Source organism: Gymnoscopelus microlampas, assembly GCF_963454915.1.
Source record: "Gymnoscopelus microlampas genome assembly, chromosome: 16".
NCBI lineage: Eukaryota > Metazoa > Chordata > Actinopteri > Myctophiformes > Myctophidae > Gymnoscopelus > Gymnoscopelus microlampas.
The window spans coordinates 34,627,678-34,653,502 of record NC_139953.1 but is presented as its reverse complement, the minus strand read 5'-3'; the positions used below and the strand labels follow the sequence as shown (position 1 = coordinate 34,653,502).

General features: G+C 41.2%; 3 protein-coding genes across 3 annotated transcripts; 2 read left to right on the top strand and 1 right to left on the bottom strand.

Annotated features, from left to right (window-relative positions):
• Positions 1 to 5,306: 5,306 nt before the first annotated feature.
• crip2l (cysteine-rich protein 2-like) lies at positions 5,307 to 16,451 on the top strand. Its single transcript, XM_084083188.1, has 8 exons — positions 5,307 to 5,403; positions 9,478 to 9,572; positions 12,101 to 12,158; positions 12,409 to 12,549; positions 12,845 to 12,913; positions 13,198 to 13,292; positions 14,566 to 14,623; positions 15,093 to 16,451. The coding sequence occupies exons 1-8, from the start codon at positions 5,361 to 5,363 to the stop codon at positions 15,155 to 15,157; spliced, it is 624 nt and encodes a 207-aa protein (XP_083939314.1). The 5' UTR covers positions 5,307 to 5,360; the 3' UTR covers positions 15,158 to 16,451.
• A 1,170-nt stretch (positions 16,452 to 17,621) lies between these two features.
• LOC311062742 (uncharacterized protein) lies at positions 17,622 to 21,753 on the top strand. Its single transcript, XM_084081961.1, has 2 exons — positions 17,622 to 18,578; positions 19,053 to 21,753. The coding sequence occupies exons 1-2, from the start codon at positions 17,910 to 17,912 to the stop codon at positions 19,485 to 19,487; spliced, it is 1,104 nt and encodes a 367-aa protein (XP_083938087.1). The 5' UTR covers positions 17,622 to 17,909; the 3' UTR covers positions 19,488 to 21,753.
• Positions 20,443 to 24,853, bottom strand: LOC311062962 (sphingomyelin phosphodiesterase 4-like; the record flags this gene model as incomplete). The annotated part of the gene is made up of 2 exons (XM_084082183.1): positions 20,443 to 20,462; positions 22,705 to 24,853. The coding sequence occupies 2 exons, from the start codon at positions 24,851 to 24,853 to the stop codon at positions 20,443 to 20,445; spliced, it is 2,169 nt and encodes a 722-aa protein (XP_083938309.1).
• Positions 24,854 to 25,825: the final 972 nt, after the last annotated feature.

The following is a 25,825-nucleotide window of genomic DNA, read 5'->3' as shown; positions in this document are numbered from 1 at the left end:
TACCCCCTCCTCTGCGCGGTCATATCCTCTCAATGTTTACAAACATGAAACCCGTCTATGAAAACAAGCCCAAAAGGAGCGAGCCCTTCGCCCTGTAATACATTGGCTATTTCAAAATAGAAGCAGATCTACTGTGTGCTTGTAAATCTGCTATTTTCAAAACAAATCTTTTTGAAAAATGTATAATATTTTTGAAGGACTCCAATGGGAACTGTACTTTCATGTGCTTTTTTCTGCAAACTTCTAATAAAGTATTCAATCAATCAATCAATCGATCAAACATTTTAAAAACACAAATCTTGTATGGGGGTCCCCCTGGCATAAAATATTTTCAGATGAGGGTCCGCAGACAAATACATATTGGTTTGGGGGTCCCTGACTTCAAAATGTTTGAGAAACACGATTGAAACAACCTTAAGAACCAAGACCAAGCAATTACACCTTAGAAATAAAATAAGCCACAAAAAAAAACGCAACCCGCAACTACCTTACTTTACAGACAAAGAAGGCCAAAGTCGCTTATAATAAGCGGACATGGCAACACTGCTAGGTAGGCGTTATTATAAATCCTGCCGTTTTCGCGCATTGCATTGTGGTCAGTGTAGTCACCAGTGTAGGCTTGTGAGGCTGGATTGTTATTCAAACTCGCCAAAGAAGACATGGATGGATGATTTACTTACAAAACCATTACAGGCAGTTGTTCCAGCAGATAAGACACTATTAACTTAATGAATGTTTTATTATGTAATTATGAGATTAAAAACGATTTGATTTCCATTTTAGACACACTCACAGTCAGGTGCTGTCTGCATGTCCACTCTCTGTGTGTGTGTGTGTGTGTGTGTGTGTGTGTGTGCGTGCGTGCGTGCGTGCGTGCGTGCGTGCGTGCGTGCGTGCGTGCGTGCGTGCGTGCGTGCGTGCGTGCGTGCGTGTGTGTGTGTGTGTGTGTGCGTGCGTGCGCGCGCGCGCGCGTGCGTGCGTGTGTGTGTGTGTGTGTGTGTGTGTGTGTGTGTGTGTGCGCGCGCCCGCACGCGCATGCGCAAAATGGAGAGGCCTTTATAAGGATAGAATGGCTCTCTCCCTTCTATCAGAGGGCAGGGGCCAAGAGATAAACACACTCTAAAACTATAGGGTTTCACCAGAGGTTCTTCTATGAACCAAAAGAGATAATAAGTATCTGCTTCATCCTTCTAGGGCTAGTGGATGTGGCCACTGGCTGGGTGCATGAAAACAAAATGATGCACTGTAATTGGGGTCAAAATTGTGCAGAACATTTTGAGGCTGTGGCGCAAGCCACTATATTCATTCTCATATGCACTGCTGACCTTTTCTGGATCAGGGCCCACTTGGGTCTTCTAAGTGGCCCACCCTCTCGAAAGTGGCCCATCCATCTGACCACGTGGTCAACACGTGGTCAGATGAGTGGGCCGGGCGTGCAATTTCAGAGCAGGTTTATTTTAATGATCAATCAATCGATTGTGTTCCAGCTATTGGTATCACAATGAAAACTCATTTTTGAAGATTGTAAAGAAAGATTATAGGTACCATGCCTTATTTTCGCTCTTGACCAAATTTCTTCTTCAAAAATAGCTGATCTAAAAGATCACAACCTGTTGCATTGCAAAGCCTTGTGAGCTTGTAGATGTGCTGTTTTCACCAATGTTAATTGTAAAAGTAAATTAATAGTCGTGTAAGCCAAGGGTTCTCAAAGTGGGGTCCGGGGACCCTCAGTCCTTGAGGGGGTTCCACGGGCACAAATCTATTTTGCGGGTCCATGGTAGCCTATAACATCTTTTAAGATGGGGGTGAGATGGGTAAATTTGGGGGTCCTTGACATGAAAATGTTTGAGAACCACTGATGTAAGCATTCTCTGCCACCCTTAAAGGTTCCTCTTAACAACCTTTATTTTTTTAGAATGATCTCCACACACCCTCTGCGGTTGGCATGTGCCCAGCAGTGGAGGTAGCCAGACACCATGACTCTGAGCAATGGGAGGAGTGTGTGTGTGTGTGTGTGTGTGTGTGTGTGTGTGTGTGTGTGTGTGTGTGTGTGTGTGTGTGTGTGTGTGTGTGTGTGCGTGCGTGCGTGCGTGCGTGCGTGCGTGCGTGCGTGCGTGCGTTTGTGCGTGCGTGGATGTGTGCGTGTAATGACATCATAATACAATATGTCCTCTTCTCTCCAGGAGAAAATACGATGGAGATAAAACATTCTTTTCATTCATTCAGTCACTCAGTGACTGAATGACATTCAAAAGTTTACTAACCACAGATAACTAAGATGAGCGTGTTGAGGATTTGAATTATGCTCAGATGTGTCAGAAATAGCATCAATCATCCAGATTCAGAAATGTCTCACTATACTTAGGGCAGACCATATCATGTTAATGTCATAATATAATGTTAGAAAACTTAGTAAAAAATAAGAAATGATTTAAATGACAAAGACAGAAGAATACAAATCAAAGTGGTGCACATTCTAGAATCCAACATGGCTGTCTGGAAAACCTTTTAACTAGACTGAGGGGGAAAATAACTCTCCATCAGCGACTCATTGTTGGAGTCTGTGCCAAAACGAGGGACAGACCCAATCTAGAGATGTTTATTTTAAGATTAATGGATTCCCAGGCTCCCAGAGGGCCTCCAGGGTAAAGAGTGCTACTGTGGAAAGAGTTCAACACGGATTCCATCTTTATTGGATGTGTTTATATATGTGTTTATCTTATTAAAATGATGTATATCGCCGCCGTCAGGCAGAAACCTTGTATGTCCGAAACCGCTACTTTTCAGGAAATGGAAAAAATAACTTGTGTTCCAATAGATCCAATGCACATGTAGTTATTATAGCCAATGCTTACTTTTCCTTTGTTATATATATCATATATATATATTTATTTATTTTCAAAAATGGCAAAAATAACAGATCTACAAGCTTGTGTTGTGAGCTTGTACGGTTATTTTTGCAACTTGTGTGTAATATTGTAGTATGGGCACAAAACAAAACATGGAGATACAAGGTTTCTCACCGGCAGCAATAATATGCACTTGTAGACCTTGGAGGTTTAATGGAATACTGTTTGCAAAAATCAAAAATCTAACTTAATCTTGTTTACACAAGCCTTTTCTTCGTGAAGAACCATGTCCAAATGTTTCATTTCATTCCAAGTCTTTATTTAAACACATACGATACGCCCCCATATGCTTTGTTGCTGGGGGTCACCCAAGGGTCTTTTACTTGGTCCCCTCCTATTTTCCCTTCCCTATTATAACATGCCCAGAATAGGGATGCTTAGGGTCCATGTGGTTAAACTCACAGTCCATTGAGGGGAGACCTTCATTTCTGGTGGGGCCGAGTGCACAACATAGAATAAATAAATACAACCGATAAGGAATAGGTCAATACGAAGCAACGAATCCCAGCGTAAATCAAACAAAACAGACACATGAAGATACACAGAAGTCTCTAGTCTTGGACCATGAACTGATTAAGAGACAGGAGGAGTCCTATTTTAAGGTGCTTTGAGGCAAGTTCCAGGAACATGCAACAAATGAAAAGTCTTGCCAAGCCAAATCCCTCTTTCCTTGGAGGTACTTTCACACACCTTTTTGTGATTATGGTACAATTAATTCCTTGGTTGTAATAAGAAATGATGTACCAATTAAATAACTGGTAATGAAAAATAGCTGATCTATAAGCTCACAATGTTTGATATTGCAACAATTTGTGAGTTTGTAGACGTGCTATTTTCAGTGAAGAGATTCTGTATAGAGGGACAAAAGGAGGGGACCAAGCATAGACCCCTAGAGGACCCCGGTTACCGAAGTATAAGCTATAGGGTTTATGTGACTTTTGATTATGTTCTGCTGTGTGTATTATAGAGAGACAGGGAAAGGAGGAGAGCATTTGAGACAATTAAGATGGGACTCAGTCACAAAGATGATAAGATCATGTGGTCAGTGCACTAACTGGTTGATCCACTAGGCATCCCTAATAAATCTGTTTTAATGGGAAGAATGTACAGTAGCCTGGGCTACCCCTGGGACCTGCAGAGTATCACTTGACATTCCATGTGAAGCGGAGCGCTGTAACCTAACAACCGCAGCCAGGAAAAACAAACAGTGACTTTCAATTCAGAAGACAGAGATGAGCTTGATGAATGTGTGGGAGCAGACACAACCAGCGTCCCGGATTAATCATTGTTCCAAAATAGAGAGATACACAGACACCTGTAACTATAACGATGATAAACATCTCTAGATGTGAGGTATATTCATAGCTCAAATATATTATTATTATAACACAGGGTCATTCATTTGGCCGGGTCATTCAGTGGTGGAACTTGAGGTAACTAAATATATTTAGGCCACTCAAATACTGTACTTTTTTAGCTACTTTTATTTTACCATTTTTCCACTATTTCCATTTTTCAGTATACTTTATACTTCTACTCAACTACATCTCAGAGGCAAAAAGAAAATAAAAATATTTTTACTCCACTAATTATGCAGGTTTATATTATTATCACATTCATTAACCCCATTAGCCCTATATACTTTGTTTATTCAAAAATAGCAGATACAAGCTCACAATGCATCACATCACACCACGTTAGATCTGCTATTTTGACCATTGAAAAAAAAATTTTTTACAGAGGATTTCTATATTGTGTTGCAGTTAAGTTAAACAAAATCGTAGCCTGCTTCTTCCATCAGTGACAATTTGGCATTACTTAGTCATAGTGGATATAGACCTGCACCTCACATGTAACACACATGTCCAGTGATGGAAGAAGTACTGCATGTTTTACTTAAGTAACAGTATCAATACTGCAATGTCGATATACTCTGTTACAAGTCAAAGTCTTTCAAAATTCAAAATGTACTTGAGTAAAAGTACAAAAGGATTTAGCATTATATACTTAAAGTACCAAAAGTAAAAGTACTCATTTTTTCAAGTTCAAAATTTATAAAAATCTTTTGAAAATAGCAGATCTACAAGCTCACAATGCGTTAATAATAATCAAAATCTACAAAGTAACTAAGTAACTATATTTGTCAAATAATTGTAGTGGAATAAAAAGTACAATATTTTCCTCTGAGATGTAGTGAGTAGAGGTAAAATATTGAAAATTGGAAATACTGAAGAAAGTAAAAATACCTCAAAAATGTACTTGAGTACATGTACTCAGTTACTCTCCACCACTGCACATGTCCGTTTGTAAGAGATGATGTCACCATGGGGGCGGGGTTATGTAAATCCAGGAGAATAACGCAAGGGAGGATGAGCTTTAATTTCCACTACAGCGAAGGTGTGTCCGTGTGTGAGTCAATGAACTGAGAAGAAAGGCTTTAATATATGGAACATGGCATCAAAATGTCCCAAATGCGACAAAACTGTCTATTTTGGTAAGTGTATCATTTTATGACTGCTAAAATTGTGTAGCTTATACCTTGTAATATTATGTACCAGGCCTATGTGATATGATATCTAGACAAAGAATGATTTTTGTTTTAATTATAACTATTTGAATTGGGGTTTTCACTGCAAATGACAAATATTATATTTGTCAATGATGATCACAGGATGATTTATGTACCGTAGGCAGAATGTATTATTTCAGTATACCAATATGGTTCGGTGTGATTTTAACCAGGCAAATATAATTTCTCTTTATGCTGCAAATTATAGCCTATCGCATTCCCAGCCCAATAATGCGCAACCCCGATCAGCTTGATAGTGTTCGATATTCAAATGGTTCAGATTTTCTGTACGTTTAACGTTCAAGATACGACACCAAATATCATACACCTACCTACCTTTTTAACAAAGCATTTTTTTTAGCCACTCTGGTCTTACCTCTGGCTTTATGCCCTCATGTTTTAGATGTTTTCTGTTTCTGATTCTTCTTCTTTTTTTTATGCATTTGCTTATTGTAGCACTTTGAGATTTTAACAAATGTAAAGTGCATTAGGCTTTAAATAAAAATCCATTATCATAATAACACCTCAAATCGTGACTCTTGGTTTCCAACCCGACAGTTAGTTCTCCACCCACCTCTAACTCACCACATCCTCGGTCAAGCCATAGTGAGTTTATACTATCTTTGGGGCAGCTTATAGTTAAGCCAGTAAACACAGGGTAGCGCTGGCACAAGGCGTTCACACACAACAACAATAATGTTGTTGTGTTGTGTGTGCGAAAAAGCAGACAGACTCACTAGCCATAAGGGCAGGCAGTTCATAGCACTAGAAAAGCGATTGTGCACTGGTTCTCAACCAGTGGTCCGGGGACCACCAGTGGTCCCTGAGGGGGTTCCAGGTGGTCCCCAGCTAATGATGGAGAGCTGGTAACCAAATGGACCCTTATCTTTAACTCTTGAGAGCGTAAACATGTTACGCTCTCAAGAGTTACATTATTGTTAAACATCTGCATTACTTAATTGACAAGAAGTCTACACAATTAGAGAATGTAGAAGAATTGTTCTTTTGATCAACGTTTGCCTATTGTCTCTCCTATGGTACACGATCAATGCAGCATGGAATTGTGGCCAAAATCTTATCCAACGATAACAAAATACTCGTAGTTTTGGGTCTGAGAGGCTAAATCTCATCAAATGGTGGTCCGTGGCTCAAATGCCGAATAAATAATGGACCTTGATATGAAAAGGGTTGAAAAACACTATGTCATCATAGCAACACCACGCATAGCTTTTCATTTTTGGAGGCTCGATCGGGTGTGCGTGTGTGTTCTCATAGAGAGACGAGCCCCCATCATGTTTCTGCATCCCAATGCCACGCAGCATTTGGTGATGAATAATTAATTGCCTTCACAAGCGTTATATGGATCGAGTTTGTCCCATTCATTCCCCTTGAGGTCTCTTGAGAGAACAATGGGATCACAATTTCAGTACTAACTGGCATGGACAGCTCCCACGAAGGAAGAATTGGAAACCGCACCCTGTCAATGGAATGGAACATGTCTTACTGTAACGTAACTAAGTACATGCACTCAAGTATTGTAGCCTACTTAAGTACAATTTTGAGGTATTTTTACTTTACTGGAGTATTTCCAATTTTCAGTACTTTTACTTCTACTCCACTACATCTCATAGGCAAATATTATACTTTTACTCCACTACAATTATTTGAACACTTTAGTTACTAGTTTGTAGATTTTATTACAAAACATACTTTCACCACTTCAGCCCTATATAGGCTACCATTCCATGCCATTTGAAAATAGCCAATCTACAAGCTCACAATGCATTGCTATGTGACACATTGTGAGCTTGTAGATTTGCTATTTTCAAAAGATTTTTATACATTTGAAAACTTGTGAAATGGGACATCTGCATAATGAGTTTCTACTTTTGGTACTTTAAGTACATTTTGATATCAATGCTTTTGTACTTTTACCCAAGTAAATTTTGATTACCAGACTTTTACTTGTAACAGAGTATTTCTGCATTGCGTTATTGATACTTTTACTTAGGTAAAACATTTGAGTACTTTTTCCACCACTGCTGGTCTGTTTGCTTATTGTCCCTATTTACTTAGTAGGCTATATGTTTAATGTACTCCCACATGTGCTATTTGCATTAGGCTAGCTGTCTCTAGGCTGTTGAAGACAAACATAAAAGAGAGAAACTAAGTCAACTTAACATTTCAAAAGCCCCTCTCAACATTTCAACAGTCAAGTACACCTTTAAAGGGCAATAGGGGAATTATTCCATAAGCTACCGTACATATTTGCTATTACACATATTTATTTACCATAACCTACATTAATATTTAGACTTTTACTGTAGCTAAGGTGCAAACGTGTGAACTTAAATTCATAGAAACACTGTGAGGAGTTGAAGTGGCCTGACAATGGTCATGTTATCCTGGAATGATCATATAATAGACACCACAGAAATACAAAAAAAGACCATAGAACAAAGGAGAAAAGTGGAATTTATATTTTTGCAAGGCTAATTTGGACAAGTAATGAATCCCTACATGAGAGAAGTAATGTAATTCAGAGGGAAGAGGGACACATGACTCTCTCCCCCTTCACCCCTTGTGACATTCATCTTTTTAAATGTAGTTTTTCTCCTGCTTCTCAATCACAGAGCTATATTTGCCAGGTAGATCTTATTATGGATATTCAATAAGAGACAAACAGCATTGTGTTGAGTCATGAGCCCCACAGAACAGTATAATCCCTCTATATTGACTGGAGAGAGAGAGAGAGAGGAGAGAGAGAGGAGAGAGAGAGAGAGAGAGAGAGAGAGAGAGAGAGAGAGAGAGAGAGAGAGAAGAAAAGAGAAATTGAATAGTTACAGGAGTCTAGTCATGGTGTAAAAGTATGAGCTGGGATTGCGTGCAAGAGAAAAGGAGTAGGCGTAATCATTATCTTAATTATCGCTCTCTCTCTGTCTCTCTCTCTCACTTCATCACTCTCCAAGTACAGTATGCGTGGCATGTCTATATGTCCGTGTATACATCACCCACTCACTCGACCCTATAGGGCCAAAGAGTTCATTGTTTGCCAAGGCTGCCTTAAATGTCACTCATCAGAACGCTGGGCAGTCCGATCTAAAGAGGAGGTCACATCTGGCTGTGCCAGTGAAGGGGTGGGTGGGGTGTTGGGGGTGGGGGTGGGTCCTAACTGGGATATTCTGGGATGGGGTCACATAGAGGGCTACAGATAACTGTTTGAGAGAGCCTCTCATGCTCACATCTCTCATGCTACATCATACTTTCCATGGTCATTCTTGAGTGCTTTGTATAAAGGGATCCTTTACATTCTAAAATTCTTTAGAACCCACCCCCCCCTCTCCCCGTTTACAAATATAAAGGTTAGCGTACTCTCCTAGCCTATTTGGCAGGTTGACAACTACTGTATCATTTGAAGGTTCTGCTCTGTTTAAAACATTTGGCTGGTTTGTTAAATAGCTCTCTTTTCCCGTATCAATTATCGCTGTGTGTTTGTTCAGCACTAACAGGAGTCCCACTGTCTCTCCAGCTCTGTAGTAAACAGAGTGATTACAGTGGGGTTTAATACATTTTCATGTCCGGATGTCAATTTTATCCAATCAGGATAGAGAACTCACACACAGGATACAGGATAAACAAGTAGAATGTGCAGACAAAATTGTAACTGGAACACAAAATAATTTAAGCTGATAAATGATTGTTGTGGAGTTCTCACTCTTGACTGGACAAAATTGGTATCCTGACCTGAAAATGCATTTTCTGTTTACTAACTGAACAAACAAACACTATAGCAATGATTACTATCAGAATATAGTTAACAAAAAGCATGTTTGTTTGTTTTTACAATTCACTTACACCTACTTTAACAGGGCAGCTGGAAGGGGCTTCTGTGCTTTAATCAAGGACACCTAAACCATGACATTCCTCTATGGAGCAGCCATTCTAATCACTTCAGCCTCTCCTGTTAATAATACCTGCTTGTGTTTTTCTCTTCCATAGCGGAGAAGGTGTCCTCTTTGGGGAAAGACTGGCACAAGTTCTGCCTGAAATGCGAGCGCTGTAATAAGACCCTAAATCCGGGGGGCCATGCAGAGGTAGGACAACCTGGAGAAAAGTCAGCATAGCACTGGAGGGCATTTCCAGGGCAGAGTGTAATGACGGTGGCTGGTGTTTATTTCCCTCTCTGCCCTCGATCCATCAGCGTATGACTTTGCTTATAGTTCAAGTACAGAACTGAAGAGAAAAGACTTGTCTATAATGTATTTTGTCAACTGGGGTGTTATTCTCTGCACATCATAGTTTAAGATGTTATGGTTCAGTCAGGGTGGGAAATAAACATCATCAATCAGTCAAAATAGTCATTAAAAATATATGGATGTTGCTTTTAGCTTTTATATTCTACAAGCCACTGTCATAACAAACCATTATTACCAGCCACCACCGTGTAGCCTGGCATGGCCAGACTAATATCACTACTTAGATGCCGAGGGCAATTTCTTTTTTGCATTGGCAGATTCGTCTGGTTTCCAGGCTAACGACCGTGTGGCTGGTACTGTTGTTCTCACCTTATGAGTCTGACCGTGTGGTCTGTATGTGGGCAGATTTTGTCAACAAGATAGTGTCACAACTGTGCAAAATGCAGTCACAAAACATTACAGGTGTGTAGTTAAGATTATAAGGTTCGAAGATGGGTGTGGCCAGAGCAAGGGACGCCGGTGTGAGGATAGGACCTCTGGGAAATACTGTTTGGGATCAACTGATTGATTGAATATTGATTGATTGATTGAATACTTTATTAACAGTTTGCTAAGACAAGCACAAGGAAGTACATCATATAAACGGGTAGAAATAGAAAATAAAAAATATGCACAGTAAACAGTTCGTACAGTAACAACAGTTATTTGTCTCTGCTGAGAGAAATGTGATGTCTGTCACTGCTCCAATTCTGGTGCTGGTCATGCACGTGTAAGTGCACGTATGCTCCCAACTCACTCACCAGTCATCCAGGAGCACACAAAGGGGCTTTCGTACATAGAGGGTCAACAGATACTGTCTAGCTGATACCATTTTATTTCCATTAGCATTGCTACATGCCAACAAGCGACCAGTTGACATTTCTCAGCAGCCGTAATGCTAGCTTTTCAACTATTTGACCAGTACCTCATAAAAAGAAATAAATTGGGTCATCTCTCTGTTTCAAGTAACTTCCATTACACCATACACGCCGATATGGCATTATGGCCGGTGTGATCCCATCGCAAGATTATCTCTAGTTTAACAGTGGGGTTTAAGTTCTCTAGATGGCTGATGAAATAGTGAGAGTGAGAGGAAAGTGTGTAAATGTGTAATTCAGTTTGTAGTTAATTTGTAACTAGTCCATACCCGGGGATGCGTGCACCCAAACTTAAGTGCTTAAGTGCTCAACTGGCACTACAGATCCTATAGCCATGTGGCTAATAAACAACTTCAATCAAATTCAGATAGATAGGCATGCCCTGTACCAACCCACTGTGGAGAAAATAGCATGAGAACCACCACGTAACTGTATAAAAGTCCCCGTCCGCCATCGTCACTGTTGCACTACTGCTACTGTGGGTTGTTACAGCTGATGAGAGCGTTAAAGCCGCACTTGATTGACCACACATACAAACATATCAGTGCACAAAGTCTATAGACAACGGCTACATGTAGCCCATCCATGCTGCTGCTATGCGTTTAAATCAAAGGCCTTTGCACCATTGAGACAGCTCTCTCTTTCTGCTGGTGTTCCCTCTGGTGTTGTGTGTATAGCCTTGAGCCCAGGCACAACATGCTACTGTAACAATTTAATAAAATAAATTCAATTCAATTCAAATCAATTAACCCTAGCACTGCTCCCATGAGTCACTCTTGCTGTCTCCACTCACAGCAGTCTTAATTAAGTGAGAGTTCACAGAAATGAGTTCACAGCTTAAACGTGGGAAAAGAAGAATCAGCTTCCTCACCCCTTCATACACCACTGGTCAATGCCCATGTGCAGGTTAAGACTGACCAGTCAACACACTGAGGAGACAAATGGATGAGGAAGACGGACACTCAGACAGAAGGAACAACAGAAAGACACAGACAGACAGACAGGAAATGGGGAGAGAGATGGGGAGTGACATGCAGTAAAGGCTGTTGGGATTCGGGACTCGAACCCGCAACGCGCCATCAGACTACTTTGGGGCCTAGGTGCCTGGACTGCTACGCCAGCGGTCCAGGCCGTTTCCTCATTTTATAGTATATAGTAGACTAAGCCAATTCAATTCAATTCAAAGGAGCTTTAGTGGCATGGGAAAACAAATGTTTACATTTTCAAACAAGTTTACACGTGTCAAAAGCATAACTAAACCACTTCAAGTTCATTTGCTGTTAGAAATATATATATATATATGTTGGCAAGCTGTATCTTGGTATAAAGCTTTTTGGAACAAATAGCAGCTATGTTTCAAAAGCTTTTTGAAACAAATAAGCCACTGTCAAAACAGTTGCTCTGGTTTTAATGTGATTTCTATGAAGAAACTATGAATGAAATTAAGTAGTGACTTCTTCAGCACAGCAGCATAGTGTTTATTTAACTCTGCCCTGCTTGTATTTGCAGCATGATGGGGTGCCGTACTGTCACAAGCCATGCTATGCTGCCCTCTATGGACCAAAAGGTATGGTTAACTTGCCACTAGTCAACGTTTTTGTTATTATTAACAACCTATTATTATTTTATTTTATTTATAATTATTAACAACATGAAATCCCAGTGTCCCATGTTATAATGCAGTGTGTGTGTGTGTGTGTGTGTGTGTGTGTGTGTGTGTGTGTGTGTGTGTGTGTGTGTGTGTGTGTGTGTGTGTGTGTGTGTGTGTGTGTGCACGCGCGCGTGCGTGCGTGCGTGCGTGCGTGTGTGTGTTGTAGGTGTGAACATCGGGGGAGCCGGTTCATACGTCTATGACACTCCTGTCAACAATGAGGCCCCTGCCAGTGTTGCCACGGAGACAGATGCCAAGCCAGTGGAGGAGAGAAAAGCTCCTGCACATGTTCGGGGACCAGTGAAGGGTGAGAAACGAGACATCATAACATGTTTAAAAGTGTCACACTTGGGGACTTGAAATGTACTGCAGTATACATATTGTTGAGTATTATCTTAGTAGTATCACAACGTGATGAGTTGTGAGCTTGTAACAGCTGCTATTTGTGTCATCTTGGAAAAGTATTGAAAATGTTTTGAAACTTATTGAAAAGGTTTGAAATGATTTGCTCACAAGGTTGAAAATCGTTAAGAGGGACATTAGAAGGACTAGCAAGAAGATTTATTAGCAACATATAATGCTTTTTTATGTTTTCTCAAAAGCTGCAAGCTTTTCATCTTTTTCTGGAGGCCCCGATGTCTGTCCAAGATGCAACAAGACTGTATATTTTGGTAAGTATCGTAGTGCACCATCTGTATACACACATGCATGCGTGTGCGTGTGTGCGTGTGTGTGTGTGTGTGTGTGTGTGTGTGTGTGTGTGTGTGTGTGTGTGTGTGTGTGTGTGTGTGTGTGTGTGTGTGTGTGTGTGTGCGCGCACGTGCATTCTTTGCTGGAATATACAAAAGTGCATGAAATGACTAGTTACATACGTAGGTGACAGATCGTTGTTATGGTTATGTCTTCAGTGTAGGGGGTGCACATCTGGGTGTTTTATCCTTTGTTTTTTATACAGCTGAGAAGGTGTCATCCCTGGGGAAGAACTGGCACAGGCCGTGTCTACGCTGTGAGAGATGCAGTAAGACTCTGGTTTCCGGCAGCCATGCCGAGGTGAGACAGTCAAATCCTGCTTAATACTTTTCAAAAGGTGTCAGTTTTTTTTTTAAATAGCCGATATAGAAGCGTCACAACAACAGTAAACACTGTACTGGAACAGATGGAATGTTCCCTGTGTAAAGGGCCGTCCACACCAAGAATAGGCTGTGGGTGTGAATAGGCTATAAAGATTACTAAAGCAGGGGTCTTCAACAGGGGGTCCGGGACGGTCTAGCATCCCTATTCTGACGGGAGCATTAACTGAAAATAGCAGATCTACAAGCGTTTTGGTGTAGAGGGGAAAAGTACAGAACCAACGGTCAAGTTTTGAGTATTGATGCTTTAAGTTATTAAATAATGTCTGACAATACAAATTAACATGAATTAATAAAGAAGCTAATGTGTAAAAAAAAAAACATGAATTTACACAAGTCTATGAAGCCATCCATACAATACGTAGTGGGGGTCCCTGCTTCATCTCTCTCAGCCAAGGGGTCCTTGGCCTGAAAAAGGTTGAAGACCCCTGCTATAAAGACAATGATGTGAGCATCCACACAGACGAACCAAAACGTTACGTAAACATGTTCAATGTGAGTGATGTGTTGAACATGACGCCCTGTAAATTCGGATGCATGTTGATTGGCTGTTAGTGTTTCGATCGTTCATCAAATGGCTCTGAAAGTGATCCCAACGATATCGTTCGTCACTGTCATTTCGTTATAGTTGTGGTCTGGACTGGACTCAGCCATCCACTTGAGTTAGAACGACATTTATTGTTATCTGTATTGCTATCAATGGCTAGCCTACAGTAACTTAATCAGACCTCATGAAGACAACTAATCTTACACAGCATGAAAGCCTTTTTATGCCAACAACTTTGCTATGACAGTAAAAGCAATGGCTTGTCTAGTGATTCAATATTGAGACTTAAGGGCACTCCAATATGTCAGTTTATTGTCCTTATGAGATAAACGTATTTACACTGTCATGTGCAGGCGGTGTAGAGATAAGAATACAGCAGCCTTACTTTGAGAAATGTAACGCATACTTACAGACAGTATTGTATGTTTTAATTAAAATTATCTGACTGCTGACAGATAGCCTGGAATCCAGACTGATTCGCTACGTTCGTTTTTTTTCTTACTTCGCTACTAAGTGAGAGAAAAAAAGGCAGAATGTTGCAATCAGTCTGGATTTCAGGCTAGCTAACAGATACTAAATGTACGTTTTCGATTAAAAAACATGAATTTAGCTAAATGTAAATGTAAATATTCTTCTTGTCTTGCAGCATGATGGACAGCCCTACTGTCACAAGCCCTGCTATGCTGTCCTATTTGGACCCAAAGGTGTGTTATTATTCACTTATTCACAGAGGAGATTAGGCCAGGTGCTGGACATCAAGGCCAGAATCAAGGAAAATAATTCAGGTAAAACATCCGCACGCTGGTTTAAAGCTCCCCAAATTAAACAAAGTGAGTTTTGGGAGCTTTAAACCAGTGTGCGGATGTTTTACCTTCTTCTCCATTATTCACTTATTGACCCTCCATAAAACAACAATACGTTTAAGAAATTCTCTTATTCCTGGTTTGTTAAGCTTCTAACAAATTCATGCACACTGATAACAATGCAGTTTGACTACAATTCACACTTCAAAACTTTTCAAACTTGTATTCGATTTTTCTAAGTATATACTCTGCACTAGTAGAGGGCACTACAACTTCTGATTTGTTTGTGTTTCATCAAGTGCAATTACACACATACACATCACATCATTGCATCGCAGTCACTAAATACAGATTTCTTTCTCCATTTCAGGTGTGAATACTGGAGGCGTAGGCAGCGCCATCTATGATGAGCCAGTTGCGGAGGCACAGCCCTGAACCGCAATTCTGCCAACTAGACAAAAAAAAACCAAGGGAGATCGTATTTAACTTGCTTCGCCGACGCCTCCGCCAATGTCTCGTCTGTGGTGTTCTTCCTAGATATATAATAGGCCTCACCTTCACTTCTTTATACTTTATGTTTTATGTCTGCCTTCTGCACTGGCTGCTGAGCAAGGTCTGTAAACCTGCTGATGGCTGACACCGGAGTCCTACTGAAGTTGTTAGATTTGCAGCATGCATGATAATAACACCATAAACACCAGAGTGTTCATTTAACTCCTAGAGTGTGCAAATGTATTAAACCAATTGGATAAAGGGTCCATTTGGTTACATCTGTACACTCACCGAGTGCATAAATACATAAATGAACACTGAGGATTTTACTGTGATGAAGGAATAAGAACACGGACACACATGCGCTTTCTGGCACACTGTAAAATTAATTGTCATATTCATCATGTTAAAGTATGTTCAGACTTCTACAGAAGGGTCCCCTGCCTTGTACCGATTAAAATTAATCTCACAAGGTATGAATATTGATTTTAGTGTTTAAGTTTTTCTTTTTTTAATCAGTCGACTGATAAACCCCCCCCCCCCCCTTCCAAAATAATATTAAGTTCAGTTCACACGTGTTATCAATACCTCTACCCAATTTTTTTTGCAACTATACAACCAAGTCCCTGATCATTTGAAAATAATTAACTTTGGAGAGCATGCATTCAACCCACTGAGTGTGATTCTGACCCAGCCTGTGATTCTCTTTGATTTGCCTTCGGCACACAGTGACACATGATAAATTAATACTATACTTTGATCACAGGGATGGATATTTAGATTTTTATTATGTTGTATTTGTATATTGTTTAGATATATATTTTTTGGTACCAAACAAATCTTTATACAGTAGAATAGATCCTCCCTTGTGAAATACACATGCCTTTATATTATTCATTCATTTTTGTTTTTGCCAACTGCCAAATGAGTAGCTTAGTATGTGATGACTAGAGGTATGTTTGTTAGTGTATACCTACTACTTCACAGGTGGAATGGGAATAATGTCTCTTACCTGTGTGCACTAAAGTAATGTAGTCAAAGGGTCCTTCAACTTATTGTCAGTATTTCATAGCTAGGTTTCATCCTGGGTCAAAAGTAAAGAATGATTGTGGAGACGATATGCATACAGTAATACAGTATGTACACATGTTTATTTTTAGTGAATGTTGTGTTTGATGACTCAAGGTCAGCTAATAAGAAAGAGTGACTAACTTATAATTTGATTTTCTACAATAAAATTGTGTGAAATGAAACCTGATTGTCAAGGTCTGATCTTTAAAACATGATTTAAGATGGAATTATATCCATGATCCCTACCAATCCAAACTTAGTAGACAGTCAACAAAATATGAATGTCACTATTGACATTTATCTTTATATCTAATCTAGCTATTTGTGTACATCCTGGCACAGTAAAGAGTTCTGCTTGTAAAATAATAACAAGAAGTATTGCCTTCAAATTAATAATAAATAGGCCAAGGTAGCCGACACGCCCCTTTATAGGGGCGTGTAAACCAAACAGCTTAGCCTTAGACTATCCCATAGCTCGGGGAGATGGTCGCGCTGTGATTGGCATGTTGGTTGCCAGGTAATACTAATTACTGAGACGATAAAATATCGAGCGGCAGTTTGGTGGTAAAGTTACAAGTACATTTTTGATAAGATCAATGTTTGGTATGGTTTTACAGTCAATGATTTAAAACGTTTATTGTATTAGCAGCTAGCTACGTGGATAGTTGACTAAAGTAACAACACATAAAAACTTCAAAAATCTTACTGATAAAAAAATACTATGGGAGAGTCAGGAAGACCCTTTTTGACCCCACAATTAAATGATTAAAAAAAACAATAAATATTCATAAATAAATAAACAAAATAAATAAATAATAATTGATTAAATAAAAAAAAACAATCAAATACATTTGTAGCCTATATTTATTACAAAAAAACAATTATTTATTATTTATTCATTTTTTAAATTCATTTTTTATTTATTTCATTATGGTTTTTAACGTTAGTTAATGGAAAATAAATAAAGTAGGCTACATAATTCAGGTTCTTAACCTTTTCAGGCTGTGAGTGACCCCCCCAAAATAATAATATTTGAACTGGGGACCCCCCACCCTGACAAGCACTTGGAATTGTAGGAGTTGAGTCATTACATTTATTAGTCTTTCTTTCTTTCATTTTGAGGTATTAAAAAGGTCAATTCACTATCATCTGGGGACCCCAAAAAAATCATTTGGGGACCCCCTAGGGGTGGAGAACCACTGACATCATCGACTAGCTTGTCTCCATGGAGCTATAAAACAGCTCTCTCTCTCTCCATCAGCTGTTGCCTGCCAATCAACCGACCAATCCCAGCACAACATCCGTCCGTGCAGCCGATGGGACGCTAGCTGTTTTGTTACTAGTAGGACGAAACGAAAGCGTTAGTGCGCCATATCATTTGTAGTCTGTGAGATCTGTTGTTGTCTGTAGTCTGTGAGATCAACAACATATCGGGGGACGTCGTACGCTCTTTATCACCGCGACCACCCAGTAGAGCATTAGTTAAAAAAAGGAGAAAAAAAAGAAAGTCTCACTAGGTGGAAACGCTAAACCGTCGACATTAGCTAACTGGCTAAAAACGAGTAGGATAACTTACCCCGCCGTTGTTTTGTCTTCGTTGTAGGTGTTTGACATTTTAAAAGTCATGCTGGACGAACCAACGGCTCAGAAGAACGTCGACGGACCGAACATGAGCGACGACGCCGAGAACCAGCAGCCTCGTCCTGGGTTGTTCCTGAACGCAGACGGCCTGATGAACCATGTCGGTAGAACGACGACAACAACAACAACCAGACAGGCAGCGCTGAAGAAGAAAGGTGGGAAGAAACTTCGTCAGACGACGTGTTGTCCCCCACGGCTCCAGCATCTTCTTCATCACCATCACCACCACCATCATCAACATAACAGCGTCCAGACCAGATCTGCACGGAACCACCTGCACCCCCCACACAGCAACAACAATAACAACAATAATAATGTCTCAGGCTGCGGCACCATAGCCGCGTTGGCTGGTACCAGGGCCACAACAGCGTTGTCCACTAGTACCAGGGCCACCATAGCCTGCCAGGCTAGAGCCACCACAGTGTCCAGTACCAGGGCCACCATAGCCTGTCAGGTTAGGGCCACCACAGTGCTGTCCAGTGCCAGGGCCACCATAGCCAGCCAGGCTAGGGCCACCGCAGTGTCCAGTACCAGAGTGCTGTCTAGTACCAGGGCCTCCATCACAGTGCTGCAGACCACCAACACCGAACCAGCAGCACAGTCATCAGCTGCTCCTCATCACCTCATCAAGTTGGGAAACAACAAGAAAGAGGTACAGCATGTTCTCCATCATCATCATCACTAGATCATCATCTAGTGCCCTCTTATCAGTGAATATTACGTTTTTTAGTAATGATTGAAGTCTAAGACACCCTTTTCTGTGGGGTCTCAATAAAGGTTAGGAAACAAACATGCCTGGTAACTAAATGATGCCAGGACCATTGCACCATTTAATAATTAGACATGCACTTATTTCTGTAAAGAAATTAGACCCAAGGACCCTCTGCCCTGCTGAAAGCTGCCATTATGGTCTTTCTATATATTTTGGACGGGGTGATATATTAGTGGGGTTCAATATCCTTTGGGATATATGACACTATTTAAAAAATGGATGCCACAGAATTCTAAATGACCTGTCTGCAGGCTACAGTGTATAAGTCATTGCCGAATAGCTTTTATCTGTATTTTAATCTGCATGTTTTGGTATGAATTTCAGCTTTAACTGTGATTGTATGTGTTTCTCTAGCTGCTGAAATCAAAAGGTGTGAGATGTGAGCGGGTGGTCACGCCGCCAGGTGTGAAACACGACCACATATCCCAAAATCGGAACTCCCGGAGCCATAGGGGCAAGCACAGTCCAACTGCCCCCAGCAGTGTTCACTCCGTGAAGAGAAAAGATGCCAGCAATCCACAGAAGCTCCCCTACTCTACCCCGAAGACACCCCTCCGCTCAGCAGACAATGTTAAGATAGAGGAGGTATCCCCCACTGTTCAGGTGCACCAAGAAGAAGGCGAGAAGATCTATGCCGGGGCCAAATTCAGCGAGCCCCCGTCGCCAAGTCTGCTGCCTAAACCTCCCAGTCACTGGGTTGGTGAAAACACCCCGCAAAACGGTGACCAGAGCCGAGAGCAAATGACTGTTCACTTAAAGTCTCTGCTAAAGGTGGAGGGTAAAGCATGAATGCAGTCTGACATGAGTGATATTCAGTCACATCCTGCATATTGGTTTAACGCTGAAATTACACAGTGAAAACTGTCCAAATTTATATCTGACAATTGGCACACAAAAAAAGTCTGAATTATGTTTTTTAAAACCTGTAGTATTTATATTAGACAAATGGCAAAACCCCTGAAGTTTTTAGACTATGGTATTGATCTGACAATTGGCGAAAAGTCAGAAATTGGAATGTATGGAAATTGGGTTTATGCTACAACTTACTGCAATAGAATGAAGTTTTATGACTATAGTACATTTTTCCTCATGATGCAAAAAAAAAGTTATTTAACCACCTGCCTTTTGTAAACACATGTTGTAGATGCAGTGTCAGTATTGCAGAAGGTGTTGGTGACCTACTATGCCAACCATCAAATTGTCGCAACCAGCCTTTATGTCCCTTTTTTTTGTTTTTGAAAGGGAATCAGCAAGTGAGAATTTCAAAGTGGCTAGAAGAAGAAGGTTGGTTGGCAGGAATGTTGAAGATGTTACCAGTAGTAATGAGTGTCTCCAATTTATGTTTACATTTAGCAGTGTGATGCATTAACTTTCATTACATGTTGTTTTGAGAAAACGGCCGTGTGTTGAATCAGTTTTGTTTTTTTAACGAACTCGTGTAAATGTACATAGTATATTGTAGACACATGTCTATATTTCCATGTTTTAACTGAGATTCTAGTTTTGTTACTGAAGCTAATCAAAATGTTCCCCGTGAAATGAGGCACTTTCTTACAGTTCCTTTTTAAATGGGTCGTAGCATCCAACGGGGCGCATTGAATGTAAGAAGCAATTTTCTTACAGATTTGCACAAGACTATTAAAAACAACATGGGCAGGGCAGGAAGCTAGCGTTAGCTTTTTCCTCCACCAGTCACTTTAACAATTGTACCAGCGAGGAAAGATTTTGGAATAGAAAAGGACTTCTAAACCATGGCTGGTTTACCTGCCAAAGTGGATAGAGTTGAGTAGAGTTGAGTAGACAAACCTACCAGCTAAATGTATCGGCATGTGGCTGGTGGATTTCCTCACCCTGAATGTGGATGCTCAGTTGTATTGTAGACCGGGGAATCGGTGAGCCTTAGGTAGACGGAAGGTGTCTTTTTAAGGCCTTAATGCACTGCAGTGAAGGCCAAATAACCTTCAGGGAGACCTGTGAAAGGTCTAGAAGAATGACAATGTGAAAGTCTGAAAAATCAAGGATTCTTTCTTTCTTTCTCCATCACGATAACTGCTGCAAGACATCTGGCATTGAGACAGAGTGCTAATTCCTTTCTTTTCAAGCACTTAGGCCTGATTTACACAATTCAAAAACGGACGATCTACAAGTTCACAATGCAGCACGTTGTAAGCTTGAAGATTTGCTTGTTTTAAAAGATTTTGGGAAATTGTTGAAAATCTTTGAAAGATTTTCGTCTATAATGACATGCCCAGGGAAGGGACGCCAGGGTGCAAGTGGTTAACTTTGCAGCACTGATGTTTGTGTGTCTATATGCATTTATTTTTTCAGGCTATATTCTCATTTCACTTACCTCTACCTTTTGTAAGTTAAGTTTCATGTAAAGCACTGATATGTTTACCAAATACTGTATGTGATAGTTTGTACTTTTCATAGTTCATAGTTTCATGGATGATCTTGTCATTAGGGCTTTTCACATTGTGTTTTGCATAACCCTAGTATGGGCTGCAAAAGTATTTGGAAAAACGTTGTATTGACTCATTTGCAATTTCTAAATTGCAAGGTGCTCCATTTTCTTCAGGGAAGAGAAATGTTCTCAACAGCCGTTCTCAAGGGTATTCTAGTAATGTGCAAAATCTTCAGGTTACAAAACAAGTTGGAGAGAAATGATTCAAATTTATTCTATCTAATTTTCCCTTGTCCACATTGTAAGTATGGGAAAATGTGTGCAAAATCTACCCCATGTTTTTCTTCAATATACAGCATTCAACAAAATGTATCAATGAGCAGCAATGCAGCATAAGAGTTGGTCATTATTGTGCAGTCCTAACAGAAAGTGAACAAAATGTACAGTGTGAAAGGCTCTATTACAGTATACCACGTGTCTTATGTCATGGAGGCTGACTGAAAATGTATTGTAGGAAAGAATTGTCATTTTATTGCAGTATTTTAAAAATGATTTCTTTCAAGATACGAACGTTAACACTCCCAAACCACAATTAGAAAAATGTTTGGTTTTAAGAGTTGAATCTAAATTGAATAAATTAAATATTGGTTATCCCTACTTTTCTTGCCTCTCGGTTTATTAAAAGTGGTTGGTTGTTTTGTGTGAGTACACTGCATGAAAAAAAAGGTTTAGTTACATTTCAACTACTGTTTATGAGGGAACACATTTCATAGGACTGAAAAGTATACATTTTATTTATAAAAATAGCGTAATTCAAAGCATATTTACAAGGTGTTATACAATGAACCACAACATAAAACAAAGAAACTAGAGAGAAATACTACATTAAACTAGATAAAACAAAGACATCCTAGTTGTGGGTTACATGTTTTATGTTTGTCTTGGCAGGCCATTATGTAAGTCCTATTTATATTGACCTGTTATTGATTGATTGAATACTTTATTAGCAGTTTGCAAAAAAAGGACAGGAAAGTACATTTATATACAAGGTCTGCTTAGAGGATTTTAAACCCAAGAAAGCCTATGGCTTGTTTCCATTGGAGTCCTTTGTACTCAATTCATAGAAACATTTAATGACAAATATACACTACTATGCAAAACATCATGTAAACAGTTTGAAAACAAAAAAACAATATGTACAGTAAACTATTGGGGGGGCTAGGGGGGCTTATGACTGACATTTTCATGTACATTTTGATTTAGATATATTTTTCGGTGTTCAAGGCCAAGTTGTGTCAGTAATCACTTCAAAAAACACGGAAATGAGCTGCAAGGTTAATGCTGAGATCTGTCCTGCACATGCCTTCCTCAATTTCATATAGAAGACCTCAGTGCACTTACTTAACCTCACACTGATCACGATGAATTATTTTGGAGCTGGAGTCCCTGAGCTGCAGGGTTGAGAAAGTCCTGAGAAATCCTCTTGAATTTGTTTTCTGACATTGTTTTGTTTTCTCCAAGCATGTACTGTCATGCACCCAATACACCAAATGAGGACGAGGATGGTACTGCATATGGGGCCCAGCAGTGACAGCATCGTACCCAACAGGCACAACATGACCAGTGTTCTGTAGCTGGCCAGAGTGCGGAGGCTAAGCCTGGGCGTGTGGGGGCCCTCCAGGGTGCGCCTGGTCAACGGGCTCTTCCTGGGCCTGGCGGACAGGCAGTGGCGGCCCAGTCGGCCCAGGAAGTCTGGTCGCGAGCACAGAGTGTCCATGTGCTCTCCGAACGTTTCATTGACCATGGAGGATATTCCGAACATCAGTTGGACCAGCAGGGCATTCTCATAACTCCTAACTGGCTGGAGCTCTGGGTCTCCCTGGTACTCGATGATCTCAAACCTCCGCAGTCCACTGATGATCTGTCTCCTGCCCAGGTCAGTGAGGATGGGTCCTGTCTCTCCATGGACACAGTCTGGGAGCTGTTTAGAGTTAACATCTTCCTGAGATGAACTTAGGTTGGCCATCAGCTGGTTCAGCTGACCAGGACTGACCCTGAATATCTCACTGAGGTTCTCCAGCGCTTTATCCAGGTGGTAGAGGTCTGAGAAACCCAAATTGGCTGTCTGTCTGGCCTGGGCTATGATCTGGATTAGTTCCAAGACCGTCACTCGGACATCGGTACCAAACATTTGTTTGTACTGACAGTCCTGGCCCTCCAGGGCATAGATGTGACTCTTCACTCTGAACACTGTATCCGTCACCTCCGTTTGGCATGGGGGCCAGTAGCTACCTTTCAGGTGGTGCAGGACGCGATCGCGCTCAAGGAATAACCGCTCTCCTTCCTTGATCATCTCTGCTAGGTTTGGCTGAGAAAACACTTCGGCCACCCTGAAGACCATCGGGGCATTCTTGCCGTTGACCAGGTCTGTTCTCACTACCCTGTTCAGAAAACTCTGGAAGATCTTGGTGTACATCAACAAGTTCTCCTGAACAAATGATGCCCATTTGTCTGGTACAGTTCTGTTCTGGTCTGCCTGTGGATTTGCCATTTCTCCAGTGTATTTCCATGGCTGAATGTAGCTCAGCCACGTATCCAACACCACTGTGAAACATTCATCCTGGGGCCAATGACTAAAGCAGTGCTGTAGAAACAGGTAGAGCTTCTGCTGGACAAAGCGTTGAACCACCACTCTCTTGAACTCCTCCAGTGGGCTGGTGGGAGTGTGGGAGTGGGTGAGCGAGGGTGAGGGTGAGATTTGCTCCGGCTTTAGGCTGTTGGAGAAGGCATGGAGGTGTTTCACCAGCAGTTGGACGACCCGCACATGTTCCTCTGACGGACTGAAGGGCTCTAGGTAGGTGTGGAGTTTCCCAATGTCTGGTGGGACGTGGTCTCGGAGCCGCGTGCTGCACATACTAAGCCGGTACTGAAGCACTGCCAGCTGCACCCGGGGAGACTGTAGATTCTGGTACATCTCCAGCGAGTAGTGATGGAGCCACATCTCAACAAACATCTGTAGAAATGTCTCAGACCTCCATATCTCCTGTGCAGCAGGGTCTGCATTGACAGAAGGTTGGTGGAAGATGTGCGGTTTGAAGAGACTGGGCCTGTGAATACCCCAGCCACTGGTAGACCTTATAGAAGGTACAGTGATAGAGCCTCGGGAGTCAGAGAAAGTAGAAGGGGGAACACTTCCCTCAAGGGGGAGGAAGTATTTCAGGTAGGTGTCCACCAGCACAAAGTAGGCATTAACCGTGTTCTTCCCATGTTGGGCTGGAGGAGAATTCTTAGGTGCAATGAGACTGTGGGCGAAGTTGAACATGTAGAATTCAAATGGATTAAGTGTCAGGTTGTCAGGTAGGGGGAACTGGAGCTTGTTGTGGAACAGAGAACAGTCTGGGACAAGTCCTTCCTGGATGGAAGCCTTCGCTGGACCCGGAAGATAATTGATAGGTATTTCATATTTATACCCTTCTGAATGAAGCTTATACACAAGCTGCATCATTGGCCCACTGGGGCCCAGGAATTCCAGAGCGATGTTGTACACATTGGTACAGGAGCGCAGGTTCAATCCGGGTTTGCTCCCATCCAGACTACCAAAGGCACACTCCACCAGATCGGGGAAGATTTTGTCCACCTTAGGGTACTCCTTAATGATCCTCCGTAGCTCTTGAGACGCATCAGCCGCATCAGCCTCCTTCAGCTTGTTCATCCATGAACTTAGCTGTTGTTCCAAAGTTGGAGCAGCCATTGTGGGCCCGGCAGAGCTAATGATCATCTCGGCTCCTATCTGCTACTAGTTACAACAATTCAGCTTTTCTTATTTACTTTCCAAAGAGCCGCAGCTCCATAAGAACACTAAGTCGGTCAAAATGAGTCTTAAACAACGTAAAAAGTGTGCTATGAAACTGTAAAAACAGCTATTATACTTGTGGAGTCAGGGTGGCTCGCAGCGGTACAGATGTCACATTGTGATTGGCTGAGAGGCTTTCACGAATATCTCCAAATATAGGCCTAAAACTCAGAGACCACCTTATTTGGACCCTACCTGACCCATCCTACTAACTACGAACCGGAGACCTTCTGTTTCCCAGACGGCATCTTTACTTAGATGTGGCCCCCATTATACATTATATTTGTTTCCAGTATCCAGTAACTCAAATGACGGGCCATTCCCGCCATCTGCTGCTAGGATACAGGTCGGATTTCATTGATCTGTCTTCCCCTTCTTCCTCCCTTTCTCCTTACAAGAACATCTAGACAGGGAGCCATTCAGATACCATCTACAGATCCGCTTTAAACCTGGTCTGTCTGTAGAAGAACCTGGATGTGAGCAGAATCATGTTGTTTATCTGAAGCTCTCATCCTGACACATAAGTATATAAGCTCCATAGAGTGCCGCGCTATGAGCTTGTAGATCTGCTATTTTTCTAATTATTTCCTGGATTGAATGGGGGAACAGAAATGTAAATTTGGAAACTTTTACTTTATAGCGGAGAGTGATGGAGCAAAAACTGACAAACGCAATGCTGAGGACAGAGATCAGATATAATGTGTCCCCGAAATAAAACCTGTAATAAACCTGTGATACAGGTCAGGTACGGACCACCTTATTTGGACCGTACCTGACCTGTATCCAGTAACTCAAACGACGGGCCATTCCTACCATCTGCTGCTAGGATACAGGTCGGATTTGATTGATCTGTCTTCCCCTTCTTCCCTT